At 36.7% G+C, this 27,077-nt stretch overlaps 1 protein-coding gene across 1 annotated transcript in view; it reads right to left on the minus strand.

Annotated features, from left to right (window-relative positions):
* Window positions 1-18,673, minus strand: part of HAO1 (hydroxyacid oxidase 1) — a 67,805-nt gene extending 49,132 nt beyond the window's left edge. Inside the window, exons 1-2 of the mRNA XM_044663399.1 lie at window positions 18,537-18,673; window positions 6,507-6,658 (exon numbers count right to left, since the gene is read on the minus strand). Coding sequence (XP_044519334.1) covers window positions 6,507-6,658; window positions 18,537-18,673 — 289 coding nt within the window. The remainder of the gene's footprint in view (window positions 1-6,506; window positions 6,659-18,536) is intronic.
* Between the last annotated feature and the right edge of the window lie 8,404 nt (window positions 18,674-27,077).

Raw genomic sequence — 27,077 nt, forward strand, 5'->3', positions numbered from 1 at the left:
GAGAGGAGAGGAGAGGAGAGGAGTGGAGAGAAATAGTCATGAGATTCTTCATCCAGATCTCAAGGGGTTAAAAACTATAAAGTGTGCAATACAGGCAGCTATTAGGTGAGAGCGAGAGAGAAGGGATAGGAGTGGATAGCAGGACACTAAAGAGTCCTTTTCCCCCCTCCTCCCATCTACTCGAGAGTTGTTGACAATAACAGACACAAGGTCTGGTCACAAGAAACTGGCCTTTGCACTGGAAGTGACAGGACAGAATTGGCTAAAGGAAGTAGATACCCAAGATAAGTATTCAGTGGAGTCATGCTGGTCATTCCTGGTCACAGGAAATAGGACAGGGAAACGGGCAAAGAAATGGAAAGCTGGAGTCTATGTAAAAGGACTTTAGAATATTGACTAGAACCTATGAAGGGTGAAGTACAGGCATCCTGAGAAAGCCTTCATGGGCCCCAAAACATCTGTCCCAGATCTGTGACTGCTGAAGTCACTCTTTTGATTTTAAAGTGTTGGTTCCATAATTAGTAGAAAACCATTAAGTCAAATATTCATTATCATCTTTGAGGAATGGATTTTTCAGACCAGTTTCCTGGTCAGGAGGGTGACTGCCTCTATTTTGGGTTCAATGAAAACTACCTAGTTCTGTGCTGGGTTTCTGAGTTTCTCCTCAGAATAGTTCTGGTCTATGTCTAAATGTGATATTGATCTAACTGTATGCCTCTGACATAGGCACCAGTGAGAGATGCCACTGACTAGCCTTGAAGAAAAATAGGATGTAAGAAGAATTTGTTCCATGCACCCTCCTGGCTCTCTTTTCAATGTTTTCCAAGCATCATCCTCCCAATCAACATGTTCAGGGTTCTAAGGTATTCAGGCCTGTTTAACTAGTCATGGCCCCACACGACAGACCTTCCTTAACCATCCCAAAACTTCTGCCTTGTACTGCCGTATCTCTTTCCTTCAGGGTTCCTATACTTTCAGTAATCTAAAATTTTAATCCTCCCACTATTATAAGTTATTAATGATTATTGGATTTAATGTTTTTCTCCTCCTGAGACAGAAGCTTTTAGGAGCTCATATCTTAAATTAAAAGAATAATTTCATTTCAATTGTAGAAATTTCAGACACTGGGGCAGACTGTGGAAGAGTTTCTGGGATCCCTGAAATTTCCATGGCATAATCATCCTTCCCCTCTGCTGGTTTTGCCTGAATCCATTGTTGGTGGAACTCTGTTCCAGTCCAACTTTATGGTCTTCTTTCTCTACTTTTTATCTTTTTTTCTACCACTCTCTTTTCTTCCTAGCCTTTTTCACCCTAATTTTTCATGTGTAATTTTTTACCTCTTCTTTCTTTGATTTTTTCCCCTTCTCTCTTATCTATCCATTGGCCCTTGAGGAGATCTAACAATCAGATTTTAAAGATAGCATAAATTAATCAGTATATACATACAAAAAAAAGGCAAAAGGCATTCTCTGAGCTCAAGAACTCAATCTAATGAGGGAGACAGCAAGCAAATAAATAAATAAAAACAAGCTACACACAGGATAAATAGGAAATAATCAAATGAGGAAAGGTATTAGAATTAATAAGGATTTGGGAAAGACTTCCCATAGAAGATGGAATTTTGGCTGGAACTTGAAGGAAGCCATTAGACAGCAGTGAGAAGCAAGAGCATTCCAGGTATGGGGAACAGTCAGAGAAAATTCCCCAAGTAAAGAGGTAGAGAGTTTTGTCTGTGGAATAGCCAGGAGACCAGTGTCACTGAAATGAGTAATTTGTAAGGATTTTAAGCAGAGGATTTTATATTTGATCCTGGGGGTGATAGGGAGCCACCAGGATTTATTGACATGGTCAGCCTAGCACTTTAATGACTGAATGGAAGATGTTTTGGGGTGGAGAGACACTAGAGGTAGGCAGACCCACCAGCAGGCTTGTAATCAAGTTCACAGTAATTGCAATAATTACTACAATTGCAGGAATCAAAGTGTGAGATGAAGGCCTGTACCAGAATAATGGCAGTATCAGAAAGAAGGGGGCACACTGAAGATATGATAAAAGGAAGATAGCAACAAGCTTCAATGACAGATTAGAAATCAGAGGTGGCAGATCAAGGATGACTGCTGGATTGTGAGCCTGAGAGACTGGGAGGGATGTGATGCCCTCCATGATAATAGGGAAGATAGGAGTATGAGAAGGTTTAGGCAGAAAGATAATGAGTTTGATTTTGGACATGTTAAGTGTAAGATGTCTACTGGACATACAGTTAGAGATGTTTGAAAGACAATAAGAATTGCAAGTTTGAAGGTCATAAGAGAGATTGGGGCGGAGAGGTAGATTTGAGAATCATTAACACAGAGTTGGTAATTAAATCCTTAGAAATTAATGAATCATCTAGTGAAGTAACATAGACTGAGAAGAGAAAAGGACTCAGGACACAACCCTATGGACACCAGTTAGAAGGCATGATCTGGATTAATATATAGTAAAGGAGAATGAGAAGAAACAGTCAGATAGGAAGAAAACAAGGAGTGGATATCCTGAAAACCTCAAGAGAAGAAATATGAAGGAAGAGCATAAACATGAGTTTCAAAGGTTGCAGAGAAGTCAAGGAAAATGAGAATTAAGAAAAGACCATTGGGTTTAGAGATCATTGATATCTCTGGAGAGAAAAGTTTTGGTAAGATGATAAGGTCAGAAGCTGGATTGTGTTATAACTAATAAATAGCTGTTATGGCTAATAAATATTTATAGCTAAGCTGTTATAGGTCACTAATATTGTATAGGATATTGATAAAGTTGTCAGAGATTATTAGATATTGATAGGAAGTTGATAAACATTGCAGAGATCTTTCTGGTAAACCAGTAGCTCTATTTATTACAGAGGATGAGTTAAAACAGGAGTAGGAGGTAAGAAAATAGGAAAGGGTATCTTAAAATTCTTATATTATTTCTAAAATCTTAATCCCATACTAAAAATATCTAAATAAAAAACCCCAAAATATAACTGCTTTCTTTGCAGTTTCTTCTTGTCTGACAGAGTAGACCTCTTTAAACTTACTCTCACTAATCTAAAATAATATTCTCTATTTGATTAAACTATACTAATTAATAAAATCGTCAGCCTCCTTAGCCAAGAATCAGAAATTCAAACTGTCAATGGTGGAAACACAGACAGTCCTCCAGTTCTAAAGAGAAGAACCCTTAGTGTCAGGTGATAAGAAGGAAAACCCCTCAGAAAAAGACTTTCTTAACTTCATATATAAATTCCAACTGTCAGCAGATAATTCCCAGAGATTTGTGCCAGAGAGCACACTCACACAGAAACCCCAAAACCCTGCTTCCTCAGAAGACAGACCAAAATGGAGTCCAGTCTTAACTGCTCTCTCCTCTTTTATAGAGGTTTTCTTAAAGGGACTGAGGACAACTCTCTCTGCTCTGATGCTTAGAGACAGAAGGATATTTCATACAACCTGTCAGATACTGTCTCCTAGAAAGATAGTGGGAGATTGAGAACTTCCTATTAATAATTGTAAGAGGTTAAGAAGAGAGTGAGAGGATTGGAAGTAAGGGCATCTATGGTAGATGGCCTTTTCAACTAGTTTAGCTCAAATGGGCAGAAAAGATATAGGATGATAGTTAGCAGTGATGGAAAGATCAAGTGAGGTTTTTCACGTTGGGACAAACCTGGGCATCTTTGTAGACAATAGAGAATGAGCCAATAGATAAGGAGAGAAAATAAGTTATAGAGACAGGGAAGAAACTATGGACAAATTAGTTGGTTTCTCTGAGCCTCAGTTCCCTAATCCCCCCCCAAAAAAATGAAAATGAAGAAGTACCTGTCCTTCCACCTACCTCAAAAGGTTCTTGGGAGACCCAATCAGGTAATGTATGTAAATGCTTTGTAAACCATAAAGTACCATTTAAATGTTAATTATTATTGTTTTTGTTGTTATTATCTCCGGACTGCTGTGGCATTAATTTTGATGATGGAGGCAAAATTGACCTACACTAGAAAGAATGGGAAGGAAAGTCCCCACCCGATTCGATTCTCAGAAATAAGGGATTTTTAAATAGTCTGGTTCCTGCTCTTTCGACCTTTATTTCCTGCCCTTTGGCACTAGTACATATCAAAAGTGCAAAATGCAAGTTCACAGAATAAGAATTTCAAAATAGACAGGAACCTTAGTAGTCATATAAGCAAACTTATATCTGAAAGGAATCAAACACTATAAAATACCCAAGTGTGTTTTATACACAAAGGTACACATATATACGTACTTACAAAGATATATAAAAATACACTTATAGAGAAGCATGTGTGTCCATACTTTTATTTTATTTTATATATACCTCAGCCTGCCTATAGAATTCCAATGAGGACAAAGCATCCAATCATCTCTCTAGAGATATTGTTCTAGTTTTTGGAGTGTCCTGACATTGAGATTAAATTTACCTCATCAAAACTTCTACACAGTATCCCTGATTTTGATCCCTGAGGGCAAACAGAATGCTTCTAATTTATCTTACATATGACAGACATTTAAAAACTTGAAGATAAATTGTCAAGTTATCGCCACCAAAATCATTATGAAAGTTCATTTGAGATCTTGGTCTTGAATGCTTTTATCACAGGAATTCACTGGAAAAATTTTGTTCACATTATACAATGGCGTCCCCAAAGAAATATTTGTCTGGACTACCATTTAGAATACCCTATGATTTTGCAGGGATGCATTGGGAAAGTGTATGGGTTGTCTATTTACCAAAAGGATCTATAGAAGAATTTTCATCCAGAACAGTTTGTTTTCTTACTTGAAAACAAATGACACCCAGTTGATTCCAAGTCTCTAGTTCTTTTTTGGAGAGTCCCATGCACTCCAAGAGCTCAAATGAGACTCAAGTTTCACTCTTCTGTTCCTCTTTGGGTTCCACTCCTAATTCTAGGGAATCATTTCTCAACTATGTCCCCTGCTTTTTATTCATGTTTAATTTTATTATTTTCTTTTCTAATTTCCTTGTTACTCTTACATACACTAATGAAGGTGCTAACCTATGAGAATACTGTAAGGTTTTGCTTGTTTGTGAAATTTCAATAGCCATAAATTTGAGGGTAAGTGTAGTCTCTGGACCCAAAAGGTATAGTGGATATAGACTAGGGGTTCCTAAAGTAGTGATGTCATGGATGTTTTTAGCAGTCTCACAAAGTCTATGGACTTTTTATTTTAAATATTTTAAATGAATGAAATAAAATACATAGGACTGCAATGGAAACCAATTGTAACAAAATAAAAATGGATTTTTTCCCATCCAAGTTCATTGACTCCCCCAGAAATCTATCCACAGACTCTCATGAAAGACTGTTCACATGAACATTTTCTAAAATCTGTGACATATGAACTTTGCTGGTAGTTTTTGTGAAAGACATGGAAAAGATATTTAACTGGATAATGCTCAAGCATTTTCAAATCAGAGAGAAACAAAGAATTGAATATAACATAATGTGACCAAAATATACTAGTTGAGTTGCTACAGTCAACAAATATTGAGTTGAGGAGCTGGTGTAAGTAGGAGTTTGATCAGTGGACTCCTAAATGAGTAGTTCATTTGAGCTAGAGGACTTAAAATTAATCAAGCAACACCATGTTCTTTCTTACTATATTCTTATTTATCCTGTGCATCAATATCTTGTTAAACATGTTTGGTACATCATTTCCATTTGTCTCAGTTAAAATGTCATTTTCTACAGGAAGCCTTCTCTAACCCCTCATTTCCAGTGATTTCCCTCTGTTAATTATTTCCTTTTTATTCTATTTATAGCTTGTTTTGCATATATCTGTTTGTATGTTGTCTCCCTCATTAAACTGTAACCTCCTTAAGGGCAGAGGTTGTCTTTTGCCTTTTTTGTATTCCCAGTTCTTTTTTTTTTAACCCTTACCTTTTATCTTGGAGTCAATACTGTGTATTAGCTCCAAGGCAGAAGAGTGGTAAGGGTAGACAATGGGGGTCAAGTGACTTGCCCAGGGTCACACAGCTGGGAAGTGTCTGAAGCCAGAATTGAACCGAGGACCTCCCGTCTCTAAGTCTGGCTCTCAATCCACTGAGCTACCCAGCTGCCCCCTGTATTCCCAGTTCTTAACACAATGCCTGGCACATGTTATGCACTTAATAAATGTTTATTGATTAATTAGAATCTGAAATAGAAGCAAAATAAGAATAAAGCAGTTCTCCTTTCTCTCTGTCTTCAAAATACTGATTGCATGTCTCCCAGCCTTATATTATGAATATTCAATAATTGTTAAGGGAGTAGGAAGCAAAAATAGATAATTACTATATTAATCCTCCATAAGAAATGCTTTACAAAATGGATTAAATTTCTCACCACTACAACCCACGTAAACATTCTGATAGGAGTGAAACCTATCTGTGTGTGAGACTAAAGCAGTCATTAACCTCATAGTCAAAATCAAGATATTTGTTTCTTGGCTTCCCCGAAGTGGACCAGTGATTACCTCTTACAGTAGCAAGCTCCCCATCCACATGAGCCATTCGTTGCATGGCTGTGGATGCGACACAGATAGGCATGCTGATCTTCTGTCCTAAAACAGAGGTGGTCAGGTCTACTTTAGCAACGTTCCGGAGAACCCGAGGATATAGTTTCCATCTGGGAGAAATAAAACAGAAAACAATAGGAGTGAGGGGGAAGAGAGGGTTTTAAATGACTCTGCTACTAAAAGTTTATGATCAAGGTATTATTATTATTATTATTATTATTATTATTCATTGTTATTATTTTCTTTCCTTTGCTGTATTGAAAGCTGCAGAAAAGAAAACTGCTGTTGTTATTTATCAGGATGGTGGATAGAAATCCGACAGTTAGTTATTAACTCTACTGGTTCCTTATTATCTCCAGGATCAAATATAAAATCCTAAGTTTAACACTTAAAGTCCTTCATAATCTGGTCTTTTCCTATCTTTCTAATCTCCTTACACTTTACTTCCCTCACTTCCCTTCACAAAACTCTAAGATCCAGTCCTTTAATGGGTGGAAATGTTTTCCCTCCTCACTCTGATTCTTAGCCTTTTTAGCCTTCCTTCAAGACTAAGACCAAATCCCATCTTTTGTAGGTCTTTCCCAGAAATGTTCCTTCCCTCAGGGATTAATTGCCATATATTCAAGCTGTATATGTCTTTAAATGTACATTCTAGTTTTTATGTTGTCTTCTTTCCCATAAGAATATGAGCTCCTTGAGTGTAGGGAGCACAATTTCCCCTTTCATTGTACAGACACTCAGTATAGTGCCTCACAAGTAGCTAGTACTTAATACAAATCTTGTTGTCTGACTGACTTTCCCCAAGCCACTGTGAGATTGATGCTCTACAGCAGTGATTCCCAAAGTGGGCGCCACCGCCCCCTGGTGGGTGATGCAGCGATCCAGGGGGGCAGTGATGGCCACACTTTTTTTGTATTACATTCTATTTTGAGTTCAATAAATAGTTTCATAATTTCCAGGGGGCGCTAAGTAATATTTTTTCAGGAAAGGGGGCAGTGGAACAAAAAAGTTTGGGAACCACTGGTCTACAGGATATAGTGAAGATTGAAAAGGACTTTGCCTGAGCTAATATGAACATGTAATTATATGCATGTCTTCACTTTGCATCTGCTGCTCTGACAAGTTTTAACTCCACAGAACAATATCACCCTCCCAAGTTAAGCTCATCAGTTCTAAAATCACAATCCTGACTCAAGCCTTAACTGTCATGATCTTCTTCAGCTTCCTCTCCTCTCTGATATGAGGGCCGGAGGGTGGAATACCAAACTTCTCCCAACACTTTCCTTTATAGAGGGCAGAAATTGGACTCAGGTCACTCTATTCTGACTCTGTTACTCTGTCTGGTTTCAACCCCATGAAACAAGATGCCCCTGACCAACTTCCTGCTGGTGTCCCCTACTTTCTGGTCTTGCTTTTCTTCCTTCTTTTTGTGTTTCTCTCCCCACATTAGACTGCAAGCTCATTGAAGGCAAAAACTATATTTCTTTTTATTAATTGTATCTCTAGTGCTTGGGACAGTGCCTGGGACATAGTAATATTAAATGCCTGGAACTTAATAAATATTTATTAGGTTAGACTGGATATAAATTCTCAATGCATCACATCTTACATACAAATCATTATTGAATAACATGCTGTTTCCTGTATGTTTTCATCATTTTTACTTCAAGTGCCCTTTAGCTTCTTATATAAATTTGTCTGGGATTGTAGTGTTCTAAGTTCCATAATGATATAGCATCACCAGAAGAATGTTGGTGCTTAAAACTTGAACTTTTGCAGTAATGAATGGTGTGGGATCATCTAAAATCCTAATGGACTTACCTAAATGTAATCCCTGTTCAATCTTCTCTGATATAATTTCGGTCCCAGCTAATTAACCATTTAAAAATCTTATCTCAGGGTCACAAATAAAGGGTCTAATCTGACTCTTCAGCTTTGTGTCTTAATGTGGGCAAAATATACTTTTCATCTACTTAGTTTCTTCATTGTTGATGTCTAGACCAGTTCCTTTCACATTGTTGTGGTTCTCTCTGAGAAGTGTTTTACGTGTTCAATGAAATTCATACCAAGTTTGTTTCCTTTATCAACAACTCATTTTTAGTAAAATAAAATATGTAATCTGTCTCTTTCTGTGACCATTTTAGATTGCCTCTGGTGTTTCTTCCAGCTCTTACTCAAAGATATGGTCATCATGAGGAATATTCTGGGTTCCTTGATTGGATTCTTCTTTCTGTAGAAGTTTTTTTTAAGATATATGTGTGTGTGTGTGTATACATAAAACATATATATGTGTGTATATAACATATATGGTGGCCTATATTAACTATTCTTAATTCTTTTTCTAATTGTAATGTTTTTTCTTCTGTAGAATTTAACTCATAAATTAAGAGTATGGAAAATGTGTATATTTTTCAGATTTTTCAATGAATTGATTGTTTTTTTATAATTTTCCCCTTTCCTTCTTACTCTGTCTTTTTTTTTAAAATTTAGACTATTCATGAGTTCTTTGTTAATTGAGAAGGTGTTTTAGAAAGGGAAAAAAGAGGGATACAGAGGAGAATTGTGTCAATATAAAAACAAATATAAATAAAAGGGTTTATTTTTTGAAAGGAAAGAATAAGATAGGAGCAAAAAAATAAATAAAAGGAAGGAAAGGCAGGGAAAAAATCATTCGAAGAAATCATTACCTATCTAGATATACTCATCTAGGTATGTATATATGTATGTATACATACATAGTATGCATAAATATGTATATATGTATTTATGTACATTAGTGGATTTACAACAAAATCATCTGTTAAACTTTTCCATCTTTATCAATATATGATTATTTAGGTGTGTGCACAAAGAAGAGATCTTGAGGGGAGGAAGCACATAGACTGTGAAGAGAAGACAGGTACATTATGGTACACATGAGACTGTTTAAGGAGTCACACACACCAAGGAGCTAGCACCAGATGGAAACAATATAATGGTGACAGAAACCTGATGGGGACAATAGCAAACCTATGCAACACATTCCTTTTACTACTAAACAGATCAACACAGCAAGAAGCCACATGCACAAAGAAGTGATCCAAACCTATTAATTCCCTAGTATGTACTATGAAACATGTAGACTATATAAATTGAGGGTAGAAGGTGGAATCTCTAGCAATCTTGAGTCACGTTGTGAGGGGGCAGCTGGGTGTCTCAGTGGATTGAGAGCCAGACCTAGAGACGGGAGGTACTAGGTTCAAATCTAGCCTCAGACACTTCCTAACTGTGTGACCCTAGGCAAGTCTCTTAACCCCCATTGCCTAGCCCTTACTACTCTTCTGCCTTGGAGCCAATAATACACAGTATTGACTCCAAGATGGAAGGTAAGGGTTCTAAAAAAATAAAAAAAAAGTCACATTGTGAATTAATTGAAGTTGGAATGACCATATACGGTCATGGGTAAACAGGAGGAAAGTATTCTGGAGAGTCGAAGGGCTCAAGTATGACATTGTTATGAGGTTAGAGTTTTTATTTAATTTTTTTATTTTTTTGGTCAGATTAAATAAAATCTGTCCTTTATTTTAATCTTACTAACCTAACTGAGAGGGCTAATAAGAACTATATTTGTTACTTTAGTAGCTAGAGGGTAAATAGGTGGTACAGTGGATAAAGCACAAAGTCTAGAGTCAAGAAGACCTGAGTTCAAATCTAGCCTCAAAAACTTACTAGCTATGTGACTCTGCACAAGTTGCTTAACCCTGTTGGCCTCAGTTTCCTCATCTGTAAAATAAGTTGAAGAAGGAAAAGGAAAATCATTCTAGGATCTTTGCTAAGAAAAAGCCAAATGGTTTCACAAAAGGTCAGACACTACTAAATTGGCTAACCCATAACAACAATCCATATTAGTCTTGTGAAATCTCTCACAAGTCCAGTTCATCCCAAATGCTATTGCCAAAGTAATTTTCCTATAGCAAAGAAGAGACAAGCTCCATATTCAACCAACTACAGTGTTTCCCATTATCCGTAGGATAAAATATATACACTGGTTTAGCTTACAAAGCCTTTCAGGATAAGGGCCCAATTGTAACCTAATTCTGCTAAACATATAATTCAAAATATTTAGCCTAAAAAAGCATAATCATTTTCTTTATATTTTTTCTTCTGTAAGGGTTGAGTTTTAATTTTTTCTTGGGAAGACTCTATTTATGGGAGTTTTTCCCCCTTGAGTGGCCTCCACAGTGAAGTTATTTGGTATCTAATTAAGAGGGGCAAAAGAAAAAGGTAAGAAGAGTGCTATTTTAAGTACAGATTATCTCTGACTTTCCTCAACCAAGAAAAAGCATCATAACAGCTGAGAAATGCCAAACTCTAGAATGTACTGATTATTTGCATATGGAACCATGAAACAATGAAGGCCTTTATATGGACAGCATTCTAATCTGCAGAAAAGGGTGCTGAATGTGTTTATTGGTATGATGCATGTACAAATATAGAATTTTGGAAGAAGGGAAAGGGGAAAAAAAACCCCTCCATTTCAGGGATAGCATTGTTAAGTGGAAAGTACACTGGACCAGGAGTCAGTAGATTAGGGTTCTATTTGCAGTTCTACCTAAATAGCTGTATGATCTTGTGCAAATCACTTCTTCATCTCTCTGATCCTTAATTTTCTCAGCTACAAAATGAGATGCCTGAGCTCAGTACTCTCTAGTGCCTGCCAGTACTAACATTCCACAATTTTCAGACACAGTCGTGTCTTTTTGCATCAGGCTTAATGAATCTGTTGGCCACTGGGTGGGACTATTCCACTAATAACCATGTAAGCAGCTACTTTTCACAAACACTTCATTTCCCTTCCTGAGCATGATGCAACACCGTTTATCCCATCAAAGAATGTACCAGAAGGTTTCATATAAATGGATACGACACAGACTAGAAAAAATAAATGTCCCTCCAGTTTTTTAGACTGTCTCTGTAATTTTAACAGTGTAAAGAGCTCCCAGTGAGGAAACTCCTTCTACTGATTCTGATTGGCCCCTGTTCCATAACACATAATATTTTAGAGACAGGGAGATAAGAGAGATGGTCTAAAAGTCAAGATGTGGCCTCAATTTCCGCCTCTAGCTTATATTGACCTTATGAGCCCAGACAAGTTGTTTAACCTCTCAATGTTTAGTACAATTTTCTAAGACAATATATACTTTAATCAGAGCAAATGCTCTTTACAATGCTTTGAGAGTTGACTCACAAATGGTAACTGTAAATATTCCCTTATGCAGTAGATAACTTTATGGGATTTCTTAAATGCTTCTTCTTGAGTTAGTTGTGGGATTTTGTTTAATATCATAAAGGATGCAAAGGGTGAGTTGTTTATCATATTTGAGGATGAGGTCCAGTATGGCCTGAAATAATTAAGACTCTCACTCTTTGAGCAAAATAGTGAAGAATGGCTGGTAACAACTATATCTTACACCTCACCCTCCAATCGCTTAAAGGATACTCATCAGTCTGAATCAGACTGAAGCATAAATTCCCACTTTGTAATCTTATTCTCTCTCTGTCTATCTCTGTCTCTGTTTCTTTCTCTCTTTTTCTCTCTCTTTCTTTCTCTCTCTCTTTTTCTTTTAAAAGTCTTGGTGTCATTTTAAGCTATTTAACTATATACATTATATATGTATATATATATATATATGTGTGTGTGTATATATATATAAGCATAAAGCATAAAACATTACCACATATCTCCATACCACACAGACAGTTGATAGGTCAGTGGATGTAAAGTAAGAAAGATCTAGATCCAAATTATGTCTCAGACACTAGTTGTTCAAACCTAAACAAGTCACTTGACTTCTTTTTGCTTAGGTTTACTTATCTAAAAGATGAGATGGGGGTGAACCTAATGGCTTCTAATGCTCCTTCCAGCTCTAAGTCTATGATCCTATGATCTTATTTTTGGTCTATTATTTCTGATCTAATTCTGCCCTCTTGCAAAGCCCTGATTGAACTCTTGGATAACTAATGGACAAGCCCTACTCTTTTGTCCCTTATGATAATGGATGATTCTTGCATATTTTTATATAGGGAGCCCCATACTATATCGTCATGGCATTGACTTTCAAGTTCCACTGTCACCTACTTATTTCTTTCACATCTTGAGATAAATATGTTCACTCTACCATTTCCCCATAATAGAACACAGTCAAGATATGTACTAAAGCATCCTCACACCCAAATGTAATCAGATAGAAAATGGCAGATTATATTACTTTTAATGAGTTTTCTGATTCCATTTTAGATTACTTTGTCTGAATCTTAGAGAGCATTTAAACTAAACATTTTCAGATAAGGAAAATGAGTCCAAGATATGTTAAATAACTTGTTCAGCATTACTAAACTAACCAAGTCAAAACTAGGTCCCCATGTCTATTGATTGTAGTACAGTGTAAAATGACAGTATTGTAACGTAACTAATGACAACCAAAGGAATTCAAAAGGTAGACAAAATCTATAAATAACAGTGCATGGAACTAGATTTTTTTTAATCCTGAGTAAAGAATGCTTATATTGCACCAGTTGTTCTAGAAGAGTTATTTCAGCTTTCTAAATGAGTTGGAACCACCCAAACAAAGCCTAAATATGTCTTAACATTGGAAAGGATGCATAGCTGGAGATTGTGAAACATCTTTCCATTTGATTTTTTAAAAGTAGAAGACAGGCCACTGGCCACTGGTACAAAGCTAGAGGGACTGATACAATTCCAGGGATCATCTAGTTATGTGTTTCTAATTGTATATGTGAGGAAATTACTGAAAACATCACTGGTCAAGTGCAAATCACTTCTTGAATAAAAATATAAGATATTTTTCTTCTTTCCTAGTTTTTAGAAGAATGAGAAAATCACATCTACTCCAAAAGGCACTAGGTAATATAGTGTGATAGAGAGTTTTCATAATTCTTTAGAAACATATATAGGATTCTTAAATGTCTCCTATATAGAATTACCTTCTATCAATGTTCCTTCAGGTCTGAGAAACCCACAAAAGACTCATGAGAGTGAGGATCAACATGCCATAGCAATAAATTACCATTAGTCCTAGTTGCAGCACAGAGAGAAGGGAATGCAATAGAAATGCTAACAACCTGATATTTATCCTCTGTAGCAGATGAAAAACAAACACCTTTACCCATATTGGCTTTGGTCTCTATACTGAAACTGGACTAGAAGGGTGTCCCAATCAGTAAAAGAGAATGATCTGTAGCTCGAGAACCATGAAGATGACCTGAATGTCTCTTTCTGATTGTGTAAACAAGAACTTTGAATGTTGGGAACCTCTCTGTACTGCTAAAGGAATTTTCCTTCTTTTTCAATGCTTCTGCAGTGTTCACGGGGAGGAATCTTACCCTAGATTATCTAGGATTTAATTTTTTTCCAATCTTCATTTGAAATTCAGAATGAGCTACTTATGGGTTTCCTAGAAGCCATCAACTTAAATCCACCCAACTTTGATGGAAAATTCAATCTTAATATTTCGTGGTCAGTTATTTTTAAATCTGTAGTGAGGAAAACAAGGGTCATCAGATATTTTATAAGATAAAAAAGAGACCTAAAAAATGAAATCTCATGTCAGAAAAAACATGGGCTATATCCTCTGATCATTTACGTACCCTAATCAATGAAAGAAAAAAAATCTTTGTCCAATAAACTGTTTATCTTCAGTGGAGAAAGTTTAAAAGTCTTTTTTTTTTTTGGCTTGGTGACCAAAAAAATGCATCAAAATTTAGAGAACAAGTGATTGAATTAAATGAATGAAAGAAAAACAATGTTAATTACTTAATTAACATTAAGGTTAACATAATTTATAATAATTAAAATTAATATGAACATGAATTAATTCATAATTAAAATTAAGCAATTAATTTCCTTACTATACTGTGGAAAGTACTGTGGTAAGTACTGGTTCCTAGTCTCAAACATCTCATATTCTAGTAGTGAGATCACCCCTACAAGTCAGATGGAAAGGCCCAGGAGTTAGAAGGGTACATTGGCAAAGCATTTAGTAATAGTCCTGTCAAAATCATGATCTTAATCACTGAGTTCACACCTACCAAATTCCTAATACATTCTCTGTAAGATTTTCCTAACATTCATAGGGGTGAGTATGGCACAGAGATTTTACTAAGAGTAATAAAGTCAAGGATTCTAAAACTTGAAAACACATGAGTCAACACTTTGGTAATCATTCAGTCATTTTTCAGTCTTGTCCAACTCTTCATGATCCCACTTGGAGTTCTGTTGGTGAAGATACTGGAATGGTTTGATGTTTCCTTCTCCGACTCACTATTACAGATGAGGAAACTGAGGCAAACAGGGTTAAGTGACTTGCCCAGGGTCACACAGGACAGTTTATGAGGCCAGATTTGAGCCCAAGTTTTCCTGGTTCTAGGTCCTGTATCACCAAGCTGCCCAGTACTTCCCCTAGTTAACACTCCTCATCTTCAATAACCCACACCAATCCCCTATGCCCTGAAGCCTCCAAAAGAGAGTTACTTGTTTGGGCAGGGGTGGGGCAAAAATTGGGGAAGGATTGTGTGCCAAAAAAGTTACTTCACTGGTTTGACTGTAGCCAGTTTGAATTCCTTTATCTGCTCCTATCAGGTTATTATCCTTATGTCACCTTTGTAATGACTAATGGAACCTATGCAGTTACTCCTGGTGAGGCTACACATAGTCAGAATAAATAGCTATTTCCATAATAGGTTCTGATACCCTGAAAGATTCAAGGTCAAGAACTTACCTCAAATCCTTTAGAATTCCAGAATATAAGAAAGACTCATTTTTAGAATTTCTGAGTCAAGTTAAGGAATTGTTTTTAAGATGCCTCCAAGAAAGTGCCTCTAGAAGTTGTGAAAATCATCTCATTAATACTGACTGCCATAAATTAACTCACAAGTGTTATCAGATTAGCTAGAAGAAAACCGGATCCTAAGGAATCAGAAAGTGCATCTGAGTCTCAATTGGGGTGAAGGGTGGAGAAAGTCAGAACACACTGCCTATATGCTAGCAAGGTTTCTTTCTAGTAAAATAGAAAAATCAGACTCATTATTCTTCAACATAGGATTGTACTGAAGTGAGCAAAAAAGTCCTTCATAGTAGGTACACAGAATCAAAGACAGCACTAGGAGGAAATCCAGAGACCATCTATCCAATTCCTGATTTTACAAAATGGGAAACTGAGACTCAAGGGCCCTTAAATGGCTTACCCAAAGCTACACTGAGAATAAACAAGAAACAGGTTTTGAGTTCAGTGATATAGTATGCTGTCATGGGAAGTTCTGTCTCTGGAGTCAGAAATTTGGGGGCTAGTCCTGGTGTTGAATTCACTGTGATCTTGGACAATCACTCTCTACTTCTCTATTTCTTGGGCTAACAATAGTTATTTTGTCTATATTACATAGCTGTGTGTGAAAATTAGATGAAATTGTTTCAGTGATTTTACCTTGTAAATAATAAACATAAATTTGTAATGAAATGAATTTTGATGAATGAAAAAAATTTATAATGAAATATAGGTGAAAATGTAAATGTACCTTGTAAAACTGTGAAAGTGTTTTAAAAGTAAATTATAAAGATAATATTTATGAAGTTCACCAAAAAAAAAACCCTTTGTGTTATTCTCCTAAAAATGGATCTAGGGAAGAATAATGTACTTGTCATCTTCCAAATGAAAAAGTTTTGAGATCTTGTCCCAGGTTTAGAACAAATCAGTAAGGAAGTAATTTCTTATGCTATCATTTCTCCTTTTTCTCTCCAATTATCTGGCACACAATCCTTTAAAAGCACTTATTCATTTATTCATTAATTAATCATCATCAAGGACTTGTGGGACACAATGCACATACCATTGCCCTACACAAGACACTATCATCGTGGATGGTGATATACATGGTGTACATCATTTAATTCTCTCTTCCCTCATTTCTAATACTAAATGACAGTGATTGAATGGCAAGGGGAAAAATGCCAATTCCATATGATTACACTGGTTATGAGGAGTCATTTCCCTGCTCTTCAATATTTATCTTTATAATGAAAAGATATAAGCCATCTTGCCAACTCTCTTTGAAACAGAAAACTGTCAAGGGAATTAGGTGAGGTGAAACATCTCAAAGATTAAAGATTAAACCTACCTAGATAAATTGAAATCTAAAGTGTAGATATGCCTAGGCAGCAAGAGAAATGAATGATAATGGAATACTAGAAGAATGAGGATGTGATCTCTAGAGGCTTCTCCAGATAAGATTACTATCTTGTACTCAAAGTAGCTGTTTGGAAAAGATTGCTTTCTCAGAGAAAAGAGCACTGTCATAAGTGAAAGGAAACAACAAAAAAAAAAGGTTTATCTGAATTTGTTGCTATGTTCATAGAAGATCAAACATAAAATTTTGACCCTTCCATGGGAGATAAATATCACTACCTTGATAGTAGCAAATAGTAAATAGGCACTTTAAGCAAAAGAGTGATAGTTAGAGGATATAGTAGTTTAAATCCCCCCATTCTGAAGATTTTTTAAAATATAGTATGAAAATTGTTGTTTGGTTGTGTCCAACTCTTTGTGATGTCACTTGGGGTTTTCCTGGCAAATATATGAGGCAGGTTCCCATTTCCTTTCCCAATTCACTTTACAGATGAGAAAACTGAGACCAACAGAGTTCAATGACTTGCCCAGAGGCACACAGCTAGTGTTTGAGGCTGAATCTGAATTCATTTCTTCCTGACACCATGCCCTGTGCTCTATCCATTGCACCACCTAGCTAAACATTTAACAATAGGCATACAGGATGGGCAACATGGATAGAGAGTAATATATATTACTAGAGGGGCACTCATATCAATACAATAACAGAATCATTGAAGTAGGATTTTTATGTTTCACTACCAACAGATGCTAGAGATAACACAACCTCCAGACAAAAACCACACAGACATACATCTATAAACACAGTTAGTTCAGGCATTCCCTGTTTGAGGGACATCCCTTTAGTTTTCCATTTTTTGCCACCACAAGGAGAGCAGCTATACATATTTTTGTACAAACAGGTCCTTTCCCTTTTTAAAATCTCTTTGTATCCTTCTTTGGGATACAGACTTAGTAGTGTTTTTACTGGATCAAAGAGTAGGCATTTTTTTATTGCCCTTTAGGCTTAATTCCAAATTGCCCTCCAGAATTGCTGTATCAGTTCACAACTCCACCAGCAATGCATTAATGTCCCAATTTTGGCATATCCCTTCCATTTTTTAATTTTATTTATCATTTTTTATTTATCATTTTTCTTTACCATCATATTGGCCAACCTGATAGGTGTGAGGTAGTACTTCAGAGTTATTTTGATTTGCATTTCTCTAATCAAGAGATTTTTTTCATATGATTATTGAAAGCTTTGATTTCTTCATCTGAAAACTGCTTATTCATATCCTTTGACCATTTGTCAATTGGGGAATGACTTGTATTCTTATAAATTTAACTTAGTTCTTTATATATTTGAGAAATGAGACCTTTATCAGAGAAATTTGGTATAAATTTTCCCCAGTTTGTTGCTTCTCTTCTAATCTTGATTGCATTGGTTTTGTTTGTACATTTTTTAAATTTGATATAATCAAAATTATTCATTTTATATCTTGTAATGTGCTTTCCCTCTTGTTTGGTCATAAACAGTGCTCTATCCATTGCGCCACATCGCTAAATATTTAACAAGAGGCATACAGGATAGGCAACATGGATGGGTGGTAATAAATATTACTAGAAGAGACACTCACATCAAAAGATAACAGAATCACTGAAGTAAGATTTGTGAGTTCCACTATCGACCAATGTCAGAGATAACCCAAGCTACTGATAAAAACCACAAAGACATACATCTATAAACACATACACTTAGTAGAAAGTTTGTTTTTAGAAACTATCAGCTGAAAAAACCCAAGTGTATTATTTTTAAATTTTGCCTTACCTTGAAAATGCTGCAATATTATCAGCTAGAGTTTCTTGATCATTAGCACCAGAACGGTAGTAATCATAGATAGACTTTTGAAGAACTGTTTTTGCATATTTTTCAAAATCATCAATACAAACTGGCCTGGGAAACATCTTGAAGGTTCTTGAGATCCCACTACCTTCCTGTTTGGCTTCTTATACACTAATAATCCTTTTATTTGTAAATCATTAATATGAAACTTTTCAAAGTTCAGTTCAGGGATATGTTAAAAAAAATGTGCAAACAAGTGACCAGTATGCCACTTAGACTTTGACATCCAATGAGGACACAGTCTACAAAAGAATATCAACACCAAATTTATGTATATTTTGCAAGAATTTCTCATGAGAGGCTAGTGGGCTGCTCCAAAAAAAATATCTTGGCTGCCACCACCTACCTGCCGCTTCAGGTGACATGTCTGCCATTAAAGTTATAGTTTTGAATATTTTTACTAGATAATCCAGCTAAAACATGCATGTTTTACAACAGAAGATGTAAAAAGGCAGGGAAACCCCTGTGTTGTTGATATAAATGACTAGCCAAGTGGTTTGGGTAACTTGACTTGTCAGGGTTTTCCCTCCTTCCGACTGAGAGCAAAATTGGGACATTAATGCATTGCTGGTGGAGTTGTGAACTGATACAACAATTCTGGAGGGCAATTTGGAATTAAGCCTAAAGGGCAATAATGGTGAACAAGGTGATGCAACAACCTGTGTCAGAATGGAGAATACTTCAGGAGAAAGGCATAAACATTTGGCTAGGGAATTTTGCTTTAACCTAGCCCCTTTAGTGTCCTCCTCTGAACAGAGCTGCTGCCAGAGGGAGAGCAATGGGGAGGCAATGCAGAAGGTCTGACTTTCACCTGAGTCTGGGAGAGCTCTCCCTCGGAGGGAAAAACCCTTCACCCACCAGTCACCCTTTGATCTTCTCTTAATAAATCTAACTGCTTTTTCTAAATGTTGGTTGAAAGTTTATTACAAGTGTTTCAAGGGACAAGGATTGGAGAAAGAGGGTAATAGGGATTCCCTTTCTGAAGGTAATGGTCAGTAACTATTCAAGTCTTTCAGCCCTCAGCTAAAAGCCCTGGGCTGGCCTGAGCCTCTCTGTCTGATGATGAAATCTGTTATGGCTGACCTAGGCTAAATATGAAAGAGTATAGTCTCTAGAATTAGCTGTTAAGGGACAGATGATCTTCAGGCTTGGCTCAGTCCCCCTCAGGTGACCTCTTTGAGATAACTGGCCATTGATATGGTTTACTCAGATTTTCCATCAGTCTAATACAGCAAGATGTCTTCAGGCTAATGGCTTCTCTGAGCAGTTGGGAATCACAGCTATAGGGGAAATTTCTTGTCCTCCAGAAGTCTCTGGGAGCTGGCTCTCCTCTGGAGTCCAAGACCAGACTTCCCCAAAAGTCCCTTAAGTTTCCCTGCAACCTCTTGCTTGAGGATTCCAAATGACCTTTGGCCCCTTCTCACTGCTTCCTGCATTCCATGGCATATCTGTGTCAGAAATCCATTCCTTCAAAGGAAATATAGAGTACAATTATAGAATTCAGTGTGGTAAAATGAAAAAATAACTGACTGAAGACTTGGGTTTAAATCTCACTTCTACTACAAACTGCTTTTGTGGCTTGAGAAAATCCTTTAACTATGCTGGGCATAGTTAATATCATATTCCATGCCTTATAATCCTTTGATGTAGAGGCCACTAGGTCCTGAGTGATACTGATTATAGCTCCATGGTATTTGAATGGTTTCTTTCTGGTTGCTTGAAGTATTTTTTCCTTGGCTTGGTGGCTCTTGAATTTAGCTATTACATTCCTGAAAGTTGTCAGTTGTGGATTTCTTTCTAGAGGTGATCTTTAAATTCTTTCAACTTCAATTTAATTTTCTTGTTTGAGAATCTCTGGGCAGTTGTCTTTGACAATTTCTTGTAATACGATGTCCAAAGTTTTTTCTTCATCATGGCTTTCAGGTAGTCCAATAATTCTCAAAGTTTCTCTCCTAGATCTATTTTCTAGGTCAGTTGTTTTGTCAGTAAAATATCTCATGTTTTCCTTTTTTTTTTCATTCCTTTGATTCTGCTCTATTGTTTCTTGATTTCTCATGAAATCATTTGTTTCTAGATAGTCAATTCTGGTTTTTAAGACCTGGTTTTCCTCTGTCAGATTTTGGTTCTCCTTTTACAAATGGCCAATTTCTTCTTGCATCATTTTCCTTCCTCCATGCATCACTTTCATTTTTCTTCCCCACTTTTCCTCTACCTCTCTTAATTGGTTTTTAAATCTTTTCTGAGATCTTCCAGACTATGTGTTCAATCTATATTTTTCTTTTGGACTTTGAATGTGATTCCTTTGCTTTTGCTGTTCCCTTCTGTGTCTATACCTTGCTCTTTGTCTCCATAAAAATTCTTTAGAGTTAGGTGCTTTTTTGTTGTTTGCTCGTTTTTCATATCTAATTAGAGGTAGGTTCTGTTTTCTGGGAAGTTGGGGTACCTTCTTAAACTTCAGTCCTTCCTTGATGCTATTTTCAGCTTATTTTCTAAGTTGTTACTAGTTTACCAGATGGTCTGAGGGCTGAGAGCTCTGAGAACCCCCTCCCCCTGCTGATTCAATTGACCCTTGAGATGCTGATAACTTAAAGACTTTCATTAGACTTGGGTGTAAGCTTTTGATCTCACTCTGAACTTGATCAGGTCAGGAGACAATCAAATTCTAGCCCAGGCTTAGGCTCAAGTTTTTAGTCCCACTGTGTTCTTGATTCAATCAGGCAACATCCTTGATTGAATTGTTCTTGAGTTCCACCCTTAGTTTTGGGCAAAAAGATCTAGGGGGCTCCCCCTGTGAACTGTGTCCTCACTCCAAACTGTGGATTATGTCCTCATCCCAAGCCCAGACTGAGATTCCTTGCTTCACTCTGGGCCCACACAGATCAGGTCCCTTCAGCCAGATTATCCTGGGCTGGGACTCCAGACTTCTCCACAGGTTTGAAATTTCAAGGGGTGTGAGTTGGCTTGGACCACTATTTGCCCAGGCAGGGTCTTAGAGTCTAAATATTATCTTGCACTTTTGTTTGGAGCCTGTGACAGCAGATGGGGGGGCAGGGGGTGATGTGATTTGCTCTTGGCTTGCTCTTCATTCCTTGCCTTTTGCTGGCTCTGCTCCCCTCTCACCTCAGTTCCCCAGATGGTCTCTGCCTACCTTTTGAGTTTTTCTTTTCTTGAAGATTGTTTCACTCTGTCTCCTTATTGGTTCTTTCACTCCTATATTCATTTTGTGGTGATATTTTAATCTTGGTCAGAGAGGATTCTCGTGGTAAAATGGATTTGCTGCTCCAGTTACTCCTCCATCTTGGCTTCAGTCCACCTAGTTTCTTCATTTGTTAGACTAGAATAGATGATTTATAAGAGTCATTTCAATTTTAGAATTAGCAATACTATTGTTGAGTACATAGATTGGAGGACTTGGAGTTGGGAAGAATTTAGTTCAAATTCTAACCCCATAATTTATATTGTGTGAACATGGGCAATTTGTTATACTTCTTTGAACCTTTTTTTTTTGCTGTTGCTATATAGTTGTTTTCAGTCATGTCTGATTTTTGTGACCTCTTTTTTGGATTTTTCTTGGTAAATATACTGGAATAGTTTTGTCATTTCCTTCTCCAGTTTATTTTATAGTTGAGGAAACTGAGACAAACAGGATTAAGTGACTTTCCACAGCTAGTAAGTATCTGGGGTGCTATTTGAACTCAGGTCTTCCTAACTCCAAGCCTCTATCTACTGCACCACCTAGCTGCCTCTTTATTCTTAAGTTTCTTCATTTTTAAAAGGAGATAATTATATCTATAAAGCATACATAATGCTGCCCTTCTGAGGCCCAAAGGAGATCATTTCTATAAAGAGCTTTGTAAATATTAAAGCAATAAATGCCTGTTAGATATGAATAAAATCCAGAAGCAGGTTGTTAGGACATTCAGCCTATACTTTAAACAGGCTTAAAGTTATTGAGAGAATCATGATATAATCCAGATCAAATTGCTTACCATCTTGGGGGGGGGGAGGGAGAGAGGGAGAGAATTTAGATATTAAAATTCCATAAAACATATGTTGAAAACTGTTGTTATGTATAATTTAGAAAATAAAATATCTTTGAATAAAAAATTTTAAGGATTAGAACATAAAAATAAAGTTAAAAAAAGAGAAACATGACTGAGACAAAACATGAAGGACAAGTCTATATGGGCACTGAAGTAGGATCTCTGTGGCAGCTAATGGCAATACAAGTGTGCAGAGGGTTGGGAGTTATCCTGAAAATGGAAGAATGAACTACAAAAGAGGAGTGACCTGGGACATACAGGGAGGTATCTGTACTTCAATAAAAGACATGTAGAGGGAAAAAGAAGTAGATATTTACATTTAGTTAGATAGAGCCTTACTAGTGGCCTGTTTTAGGGAAAAGAGAAACTTGGAGAAAGCAGTGATTTTGACTTCAAAGCAAGAAGAGACTTGATTGCTGAATAAACAGAAAGGACTCTACAGTCAACATGAGAGTGGGTGGCATGACGAAAGAAAGACTAATAGAAAGCCTTTCTAAAGATCTGGATTGACCCTTTATAACAAAACAGAGGGAGTCAGAGGCTCTGCAACCAAGGATTCATGATTCTAAGGCAATAAGAAGAGGAAGAATAAGAAAAGAAGAGGAAGAGGAGAAGTAAGAGGAAGAGGAGAATTTAGGGTTGAAGGTAATATTTACTCATTTTAGGAGTTTGGATGGAGAGCTAGAAGAATGTGAAGAAAAAAAGTAAGGAAAAAGGACCATTAATCACTTGGAAGGCACAGGGTTATCTGAAGATGAAGCCAAATTGTGTGTTGGCTAATGGAGGTTAGGAGGGTTGAGGGAGAGGGAAAGAACATGAAATGTTTAACTAGGAGAAAATATTCAAAATTTTAAAAAAATTAAAAAAAAATAATAAAGATGAAGCCAATCTTTGTGCTCTGAGAAAGAGCCATACTCTGCAAATTAGGAAATCTTTCTCTCTGTGTCTCAGTCTCTGTCTCAGTCTTTCTCTCAGGCTCTTTCTCAATCTGTCTCTGTCTCTGTCTCTCTCTTTCCCCCAAACCCTTCTCAAAAGCCAAGAACCTGAGAATTTAAGCTTCATACAAAGCAACTGGGTCAGGATTAATAAAAGAAACAGGCTATGTTGTGATGGGAGTATACCACAGGCCACGTAGACAAAAGGTGAAATTAAATGAGGAAGTCAGGAAACAGAACGCAAACCTGACACAAAACCATGATGTAGTAGGGATGAACATATTCAGTTATACAGACATCTATGGAAGAGTTTTTTTTTTTTTGTGAAAGGCAGCATAATTGATTCATAAAGTCAAGAGTTGATCCCATTTTTCAAAAAGTAGAGAAAGAGACAATTCTAGACCTGATTCTGACCAACAAGGAGGGGATAGATCCTGAAATAGAAATAATGAAAGCAAGTAACCATTTCAACCAGAATATGTGATATAGTATAGGAGGAAAGGAAATAATTTGGTACATTTTGAGTATTGTTTGATTCACATTTTAGTTTTGGGTTGTAATTTCAAAGGATTTAGGGAAAGAATAAGTAGGCTACTGTGTATCTCATTATCTGAAGGATAGTTAGTCAGAGGAAACTCAGGAATTAAGTTCTGAAGATTATTCTATATTATTCTATAAAAAGAGATTGTTCAAATAAGGAGGAAAAGAGGTAGCTGACTTAAAAAGAAAGAACCCCGAGGAAACACATTTCTCAACACAATTTTTTTTTTTTACAAATTTTTTTTAAATGGCATAAAAAAGATAAAATGGTAACAAAAAGAGAAGACAAAAAAGACAAATAGTTTTCAGAAAACCATGGGAGGCTCTTGTGAAATCTGCCAACTACATGCCTGAAAAGCTTTATTCCAACTCTTAGCAAAATTATAGAATAAATATATACATATATATGTATATGTATAATTTTTTTAAAGGGAGAGTTTGTAAGCATTTTGAGAGGGAACACTAAATCTTGACCTGACTTTGCATACACACACATCTTTTTAGTCTCATCTTATTTCCTTTAATGATAATTAGCTCAATTGATGAATCTGAGAAATGTTTTGTAGCACACAGTAGATTTCAGTATGACAGGTTGAAGAGATATGGACTAGGCAATTGAAGCTGTGGCTGGAGGAGGGGCAGCTCACAATTCTCCACAATGCCCACTTTGACTCTGGTCATCATGTCTAGACTTGGCCAGGTTGTCCAGCTCAGTGTCTGTCAGACTGGAATTGGACAGAGAAACAGCCAGAGACCATATACAGGAAGCCAACCAGGAGCTTGGAAGACATTGTGGCCAATGCAGAATTTGAGAGGTGGAGACTCCTACTGTTTTCCTGAGAGTGCAAGGACCCCAGAGAGCATAGCAACTAAGCCTAAGACTAGGATCTGGGGTCCCCACAAAGGAGGCTTTGGCATGGGCTCCTGCCATGACTCCAGCCCTGATACATCTGGCAGCTCAAACCTGGCACCTTCCAGGGCTTCCATTCTACATCCTTCCAGGTGCACCTAAGATCCTGCAGGCTGATGTTTCCGCCCAAATTCCACTCATCCTGTGTCATCCAAAGGGAGCTGGAGGAAGTAAGTGGTTTTAGCTTATAGGCTGGGCAGCCAGGAAAATTTAGAGCTCCCCTATCCCCGGTGCTCTTCAGCTTTGCCTATAATCCCTCTGTGGCTGCAAAGTGCCGTGTCTTCTTATAGCCTCTCCTCTGATGCTTAATGCTTCCTACTGCTAGTCTTCAAGGAATCGTTTTTAGATTTTTAGTTTGATGTTTTATAGAGTGATAAAGAACTGGCTTTGAATTACCTCAATCAATCTCACTGAGTGGCAAAGGGAAATGCATCAGACTTCTCTGGGCCCTAGTTTCATGTGGTAAAATAAAAGGGAAATGAATTTCGTGAGTGAGACCACTAAATGATATTTAATATTATTATAGCTAAGTGGATTTGGAACTGTCCAAACAATTGGAACCAAAGATCAGTCATAGACTGACGTCAGCTTGAAGAAAATTGCTCAGTAGGGTGTCCCAGGTACCCGTCCTTGGCCCCCTGATGTTCATTCAACATTTTCATCAACGACTTAGATAAAAAGCATAGCTGCTTCATACTTTGAGAACTTTTAAATTATGATGCATTGGATGTCAAAGGTAGGAAAAAAAAAACCTTACCTGGCTAGAGCATACTACGAAGAAATGTAATGTAGGTATATGTATATAAAATCCTATACTTAGGTTAAAAAAACAACTTCACAAATACAAAATGGGGACAGGCACATGTCTGAAAAAAGGTAGGGGACATTAGTAGGCAGTATGTTGCTCTTAGAGCCAGGAGGACCTGTGCTTCTGAATCATACTGGCTCTGTCACTCTGGAATAGTCATTTAATCTCTTAGTGCCCTGAAACAACACTCTGCTTATCAGGAATTTCCTATATCAATAAAATCACAGGTCCAGACCACAAAAGAAAATAAAAGCTTACCCAGTTCATACTGTTGCTTACGGCTGACCTTGCTTTCCTCCCCATATTTCTCTTGTTTGGATCATATGTTTTGGGAGGGAAAATGGTTGTTATTTATAACTCGAAAGAATGGTGAAGTACAGTAAAATAAATGTTTCCTACCAAACGCAAGTACAGGCTATCTGGAGGATGGGAATGTTATGGAAAGATAAGACCCATCTATAATCCAAAAAATATTTATTGTGGTCAAAAACCTTTTTCCCCTTTCTCTGCTCTAGGAATAGTATTTCAGATAGTTTATTCTCAGAATGACTTCATGGACTAGAAGAATCAGATAGTCACATCAACTTTTTAATTGTTAGGGAAAATTAATGGTATTTTTGCCAGAAAATTCCCACGAACGGTATTTGTTTCCCATTAAACTATCTCTGCCTTATTTAATTATATCTCTTATTAGGATTAACAATAACACTTGCTACCTATATACCTCTAAATTAAGTCAACTAATTAGAAAAAGGTCTGAGTCATCTTGAGTGTCATCTTACAATATAAACTTATTATAAAATAGCTCTGTATTATGCAGATTTGGGCATATAAGGTTCTGCATTCTTCTCTAACAACATCTACACTGCAAAAGCAAGATATAATACAATTAGGTTCTGAGACATATATTCTACCCCCTAAACCAATATCATAATATAATTTTCACTGGAAAATTATTCAGAGATGTCTAATGGCATACACATTTTCAGATATGGCCAATGCATTAATTTGTTTTGCTTGAATATAGTTATTGTTACAAAGAAGGGCTTCAATTTGAGATAGAGAAGAGGTGATTTAGTTGGAAGTGATGATGTTAAATAACAGAAAGATAAAGACAGAAACAGATGGAAGGAAGGAAATAAGGAACTAAGGAAGAAAAGAAGAAAGGAAGGAAGAAAAGAAGGAAGGAAGGAAAGAAGGAAAGAAGGAAGGAAGGAAGGAAGGAAGGAA

This window comes from Gracilinanus agilis, chromosome 2, assembly GCF_016433145.1.
Source record: "Gracilinanus agilis isolate LMUSP501 chromosome 2, AgileGrace, whole genome shotgun sequence".
Taxonomy (NCBI): Eukaryota; Metazoa; Chordata; class Mammalia; order Didelphimorphia; family Didelphidae; genus Gracilinanus; species Gracilinanus agilis.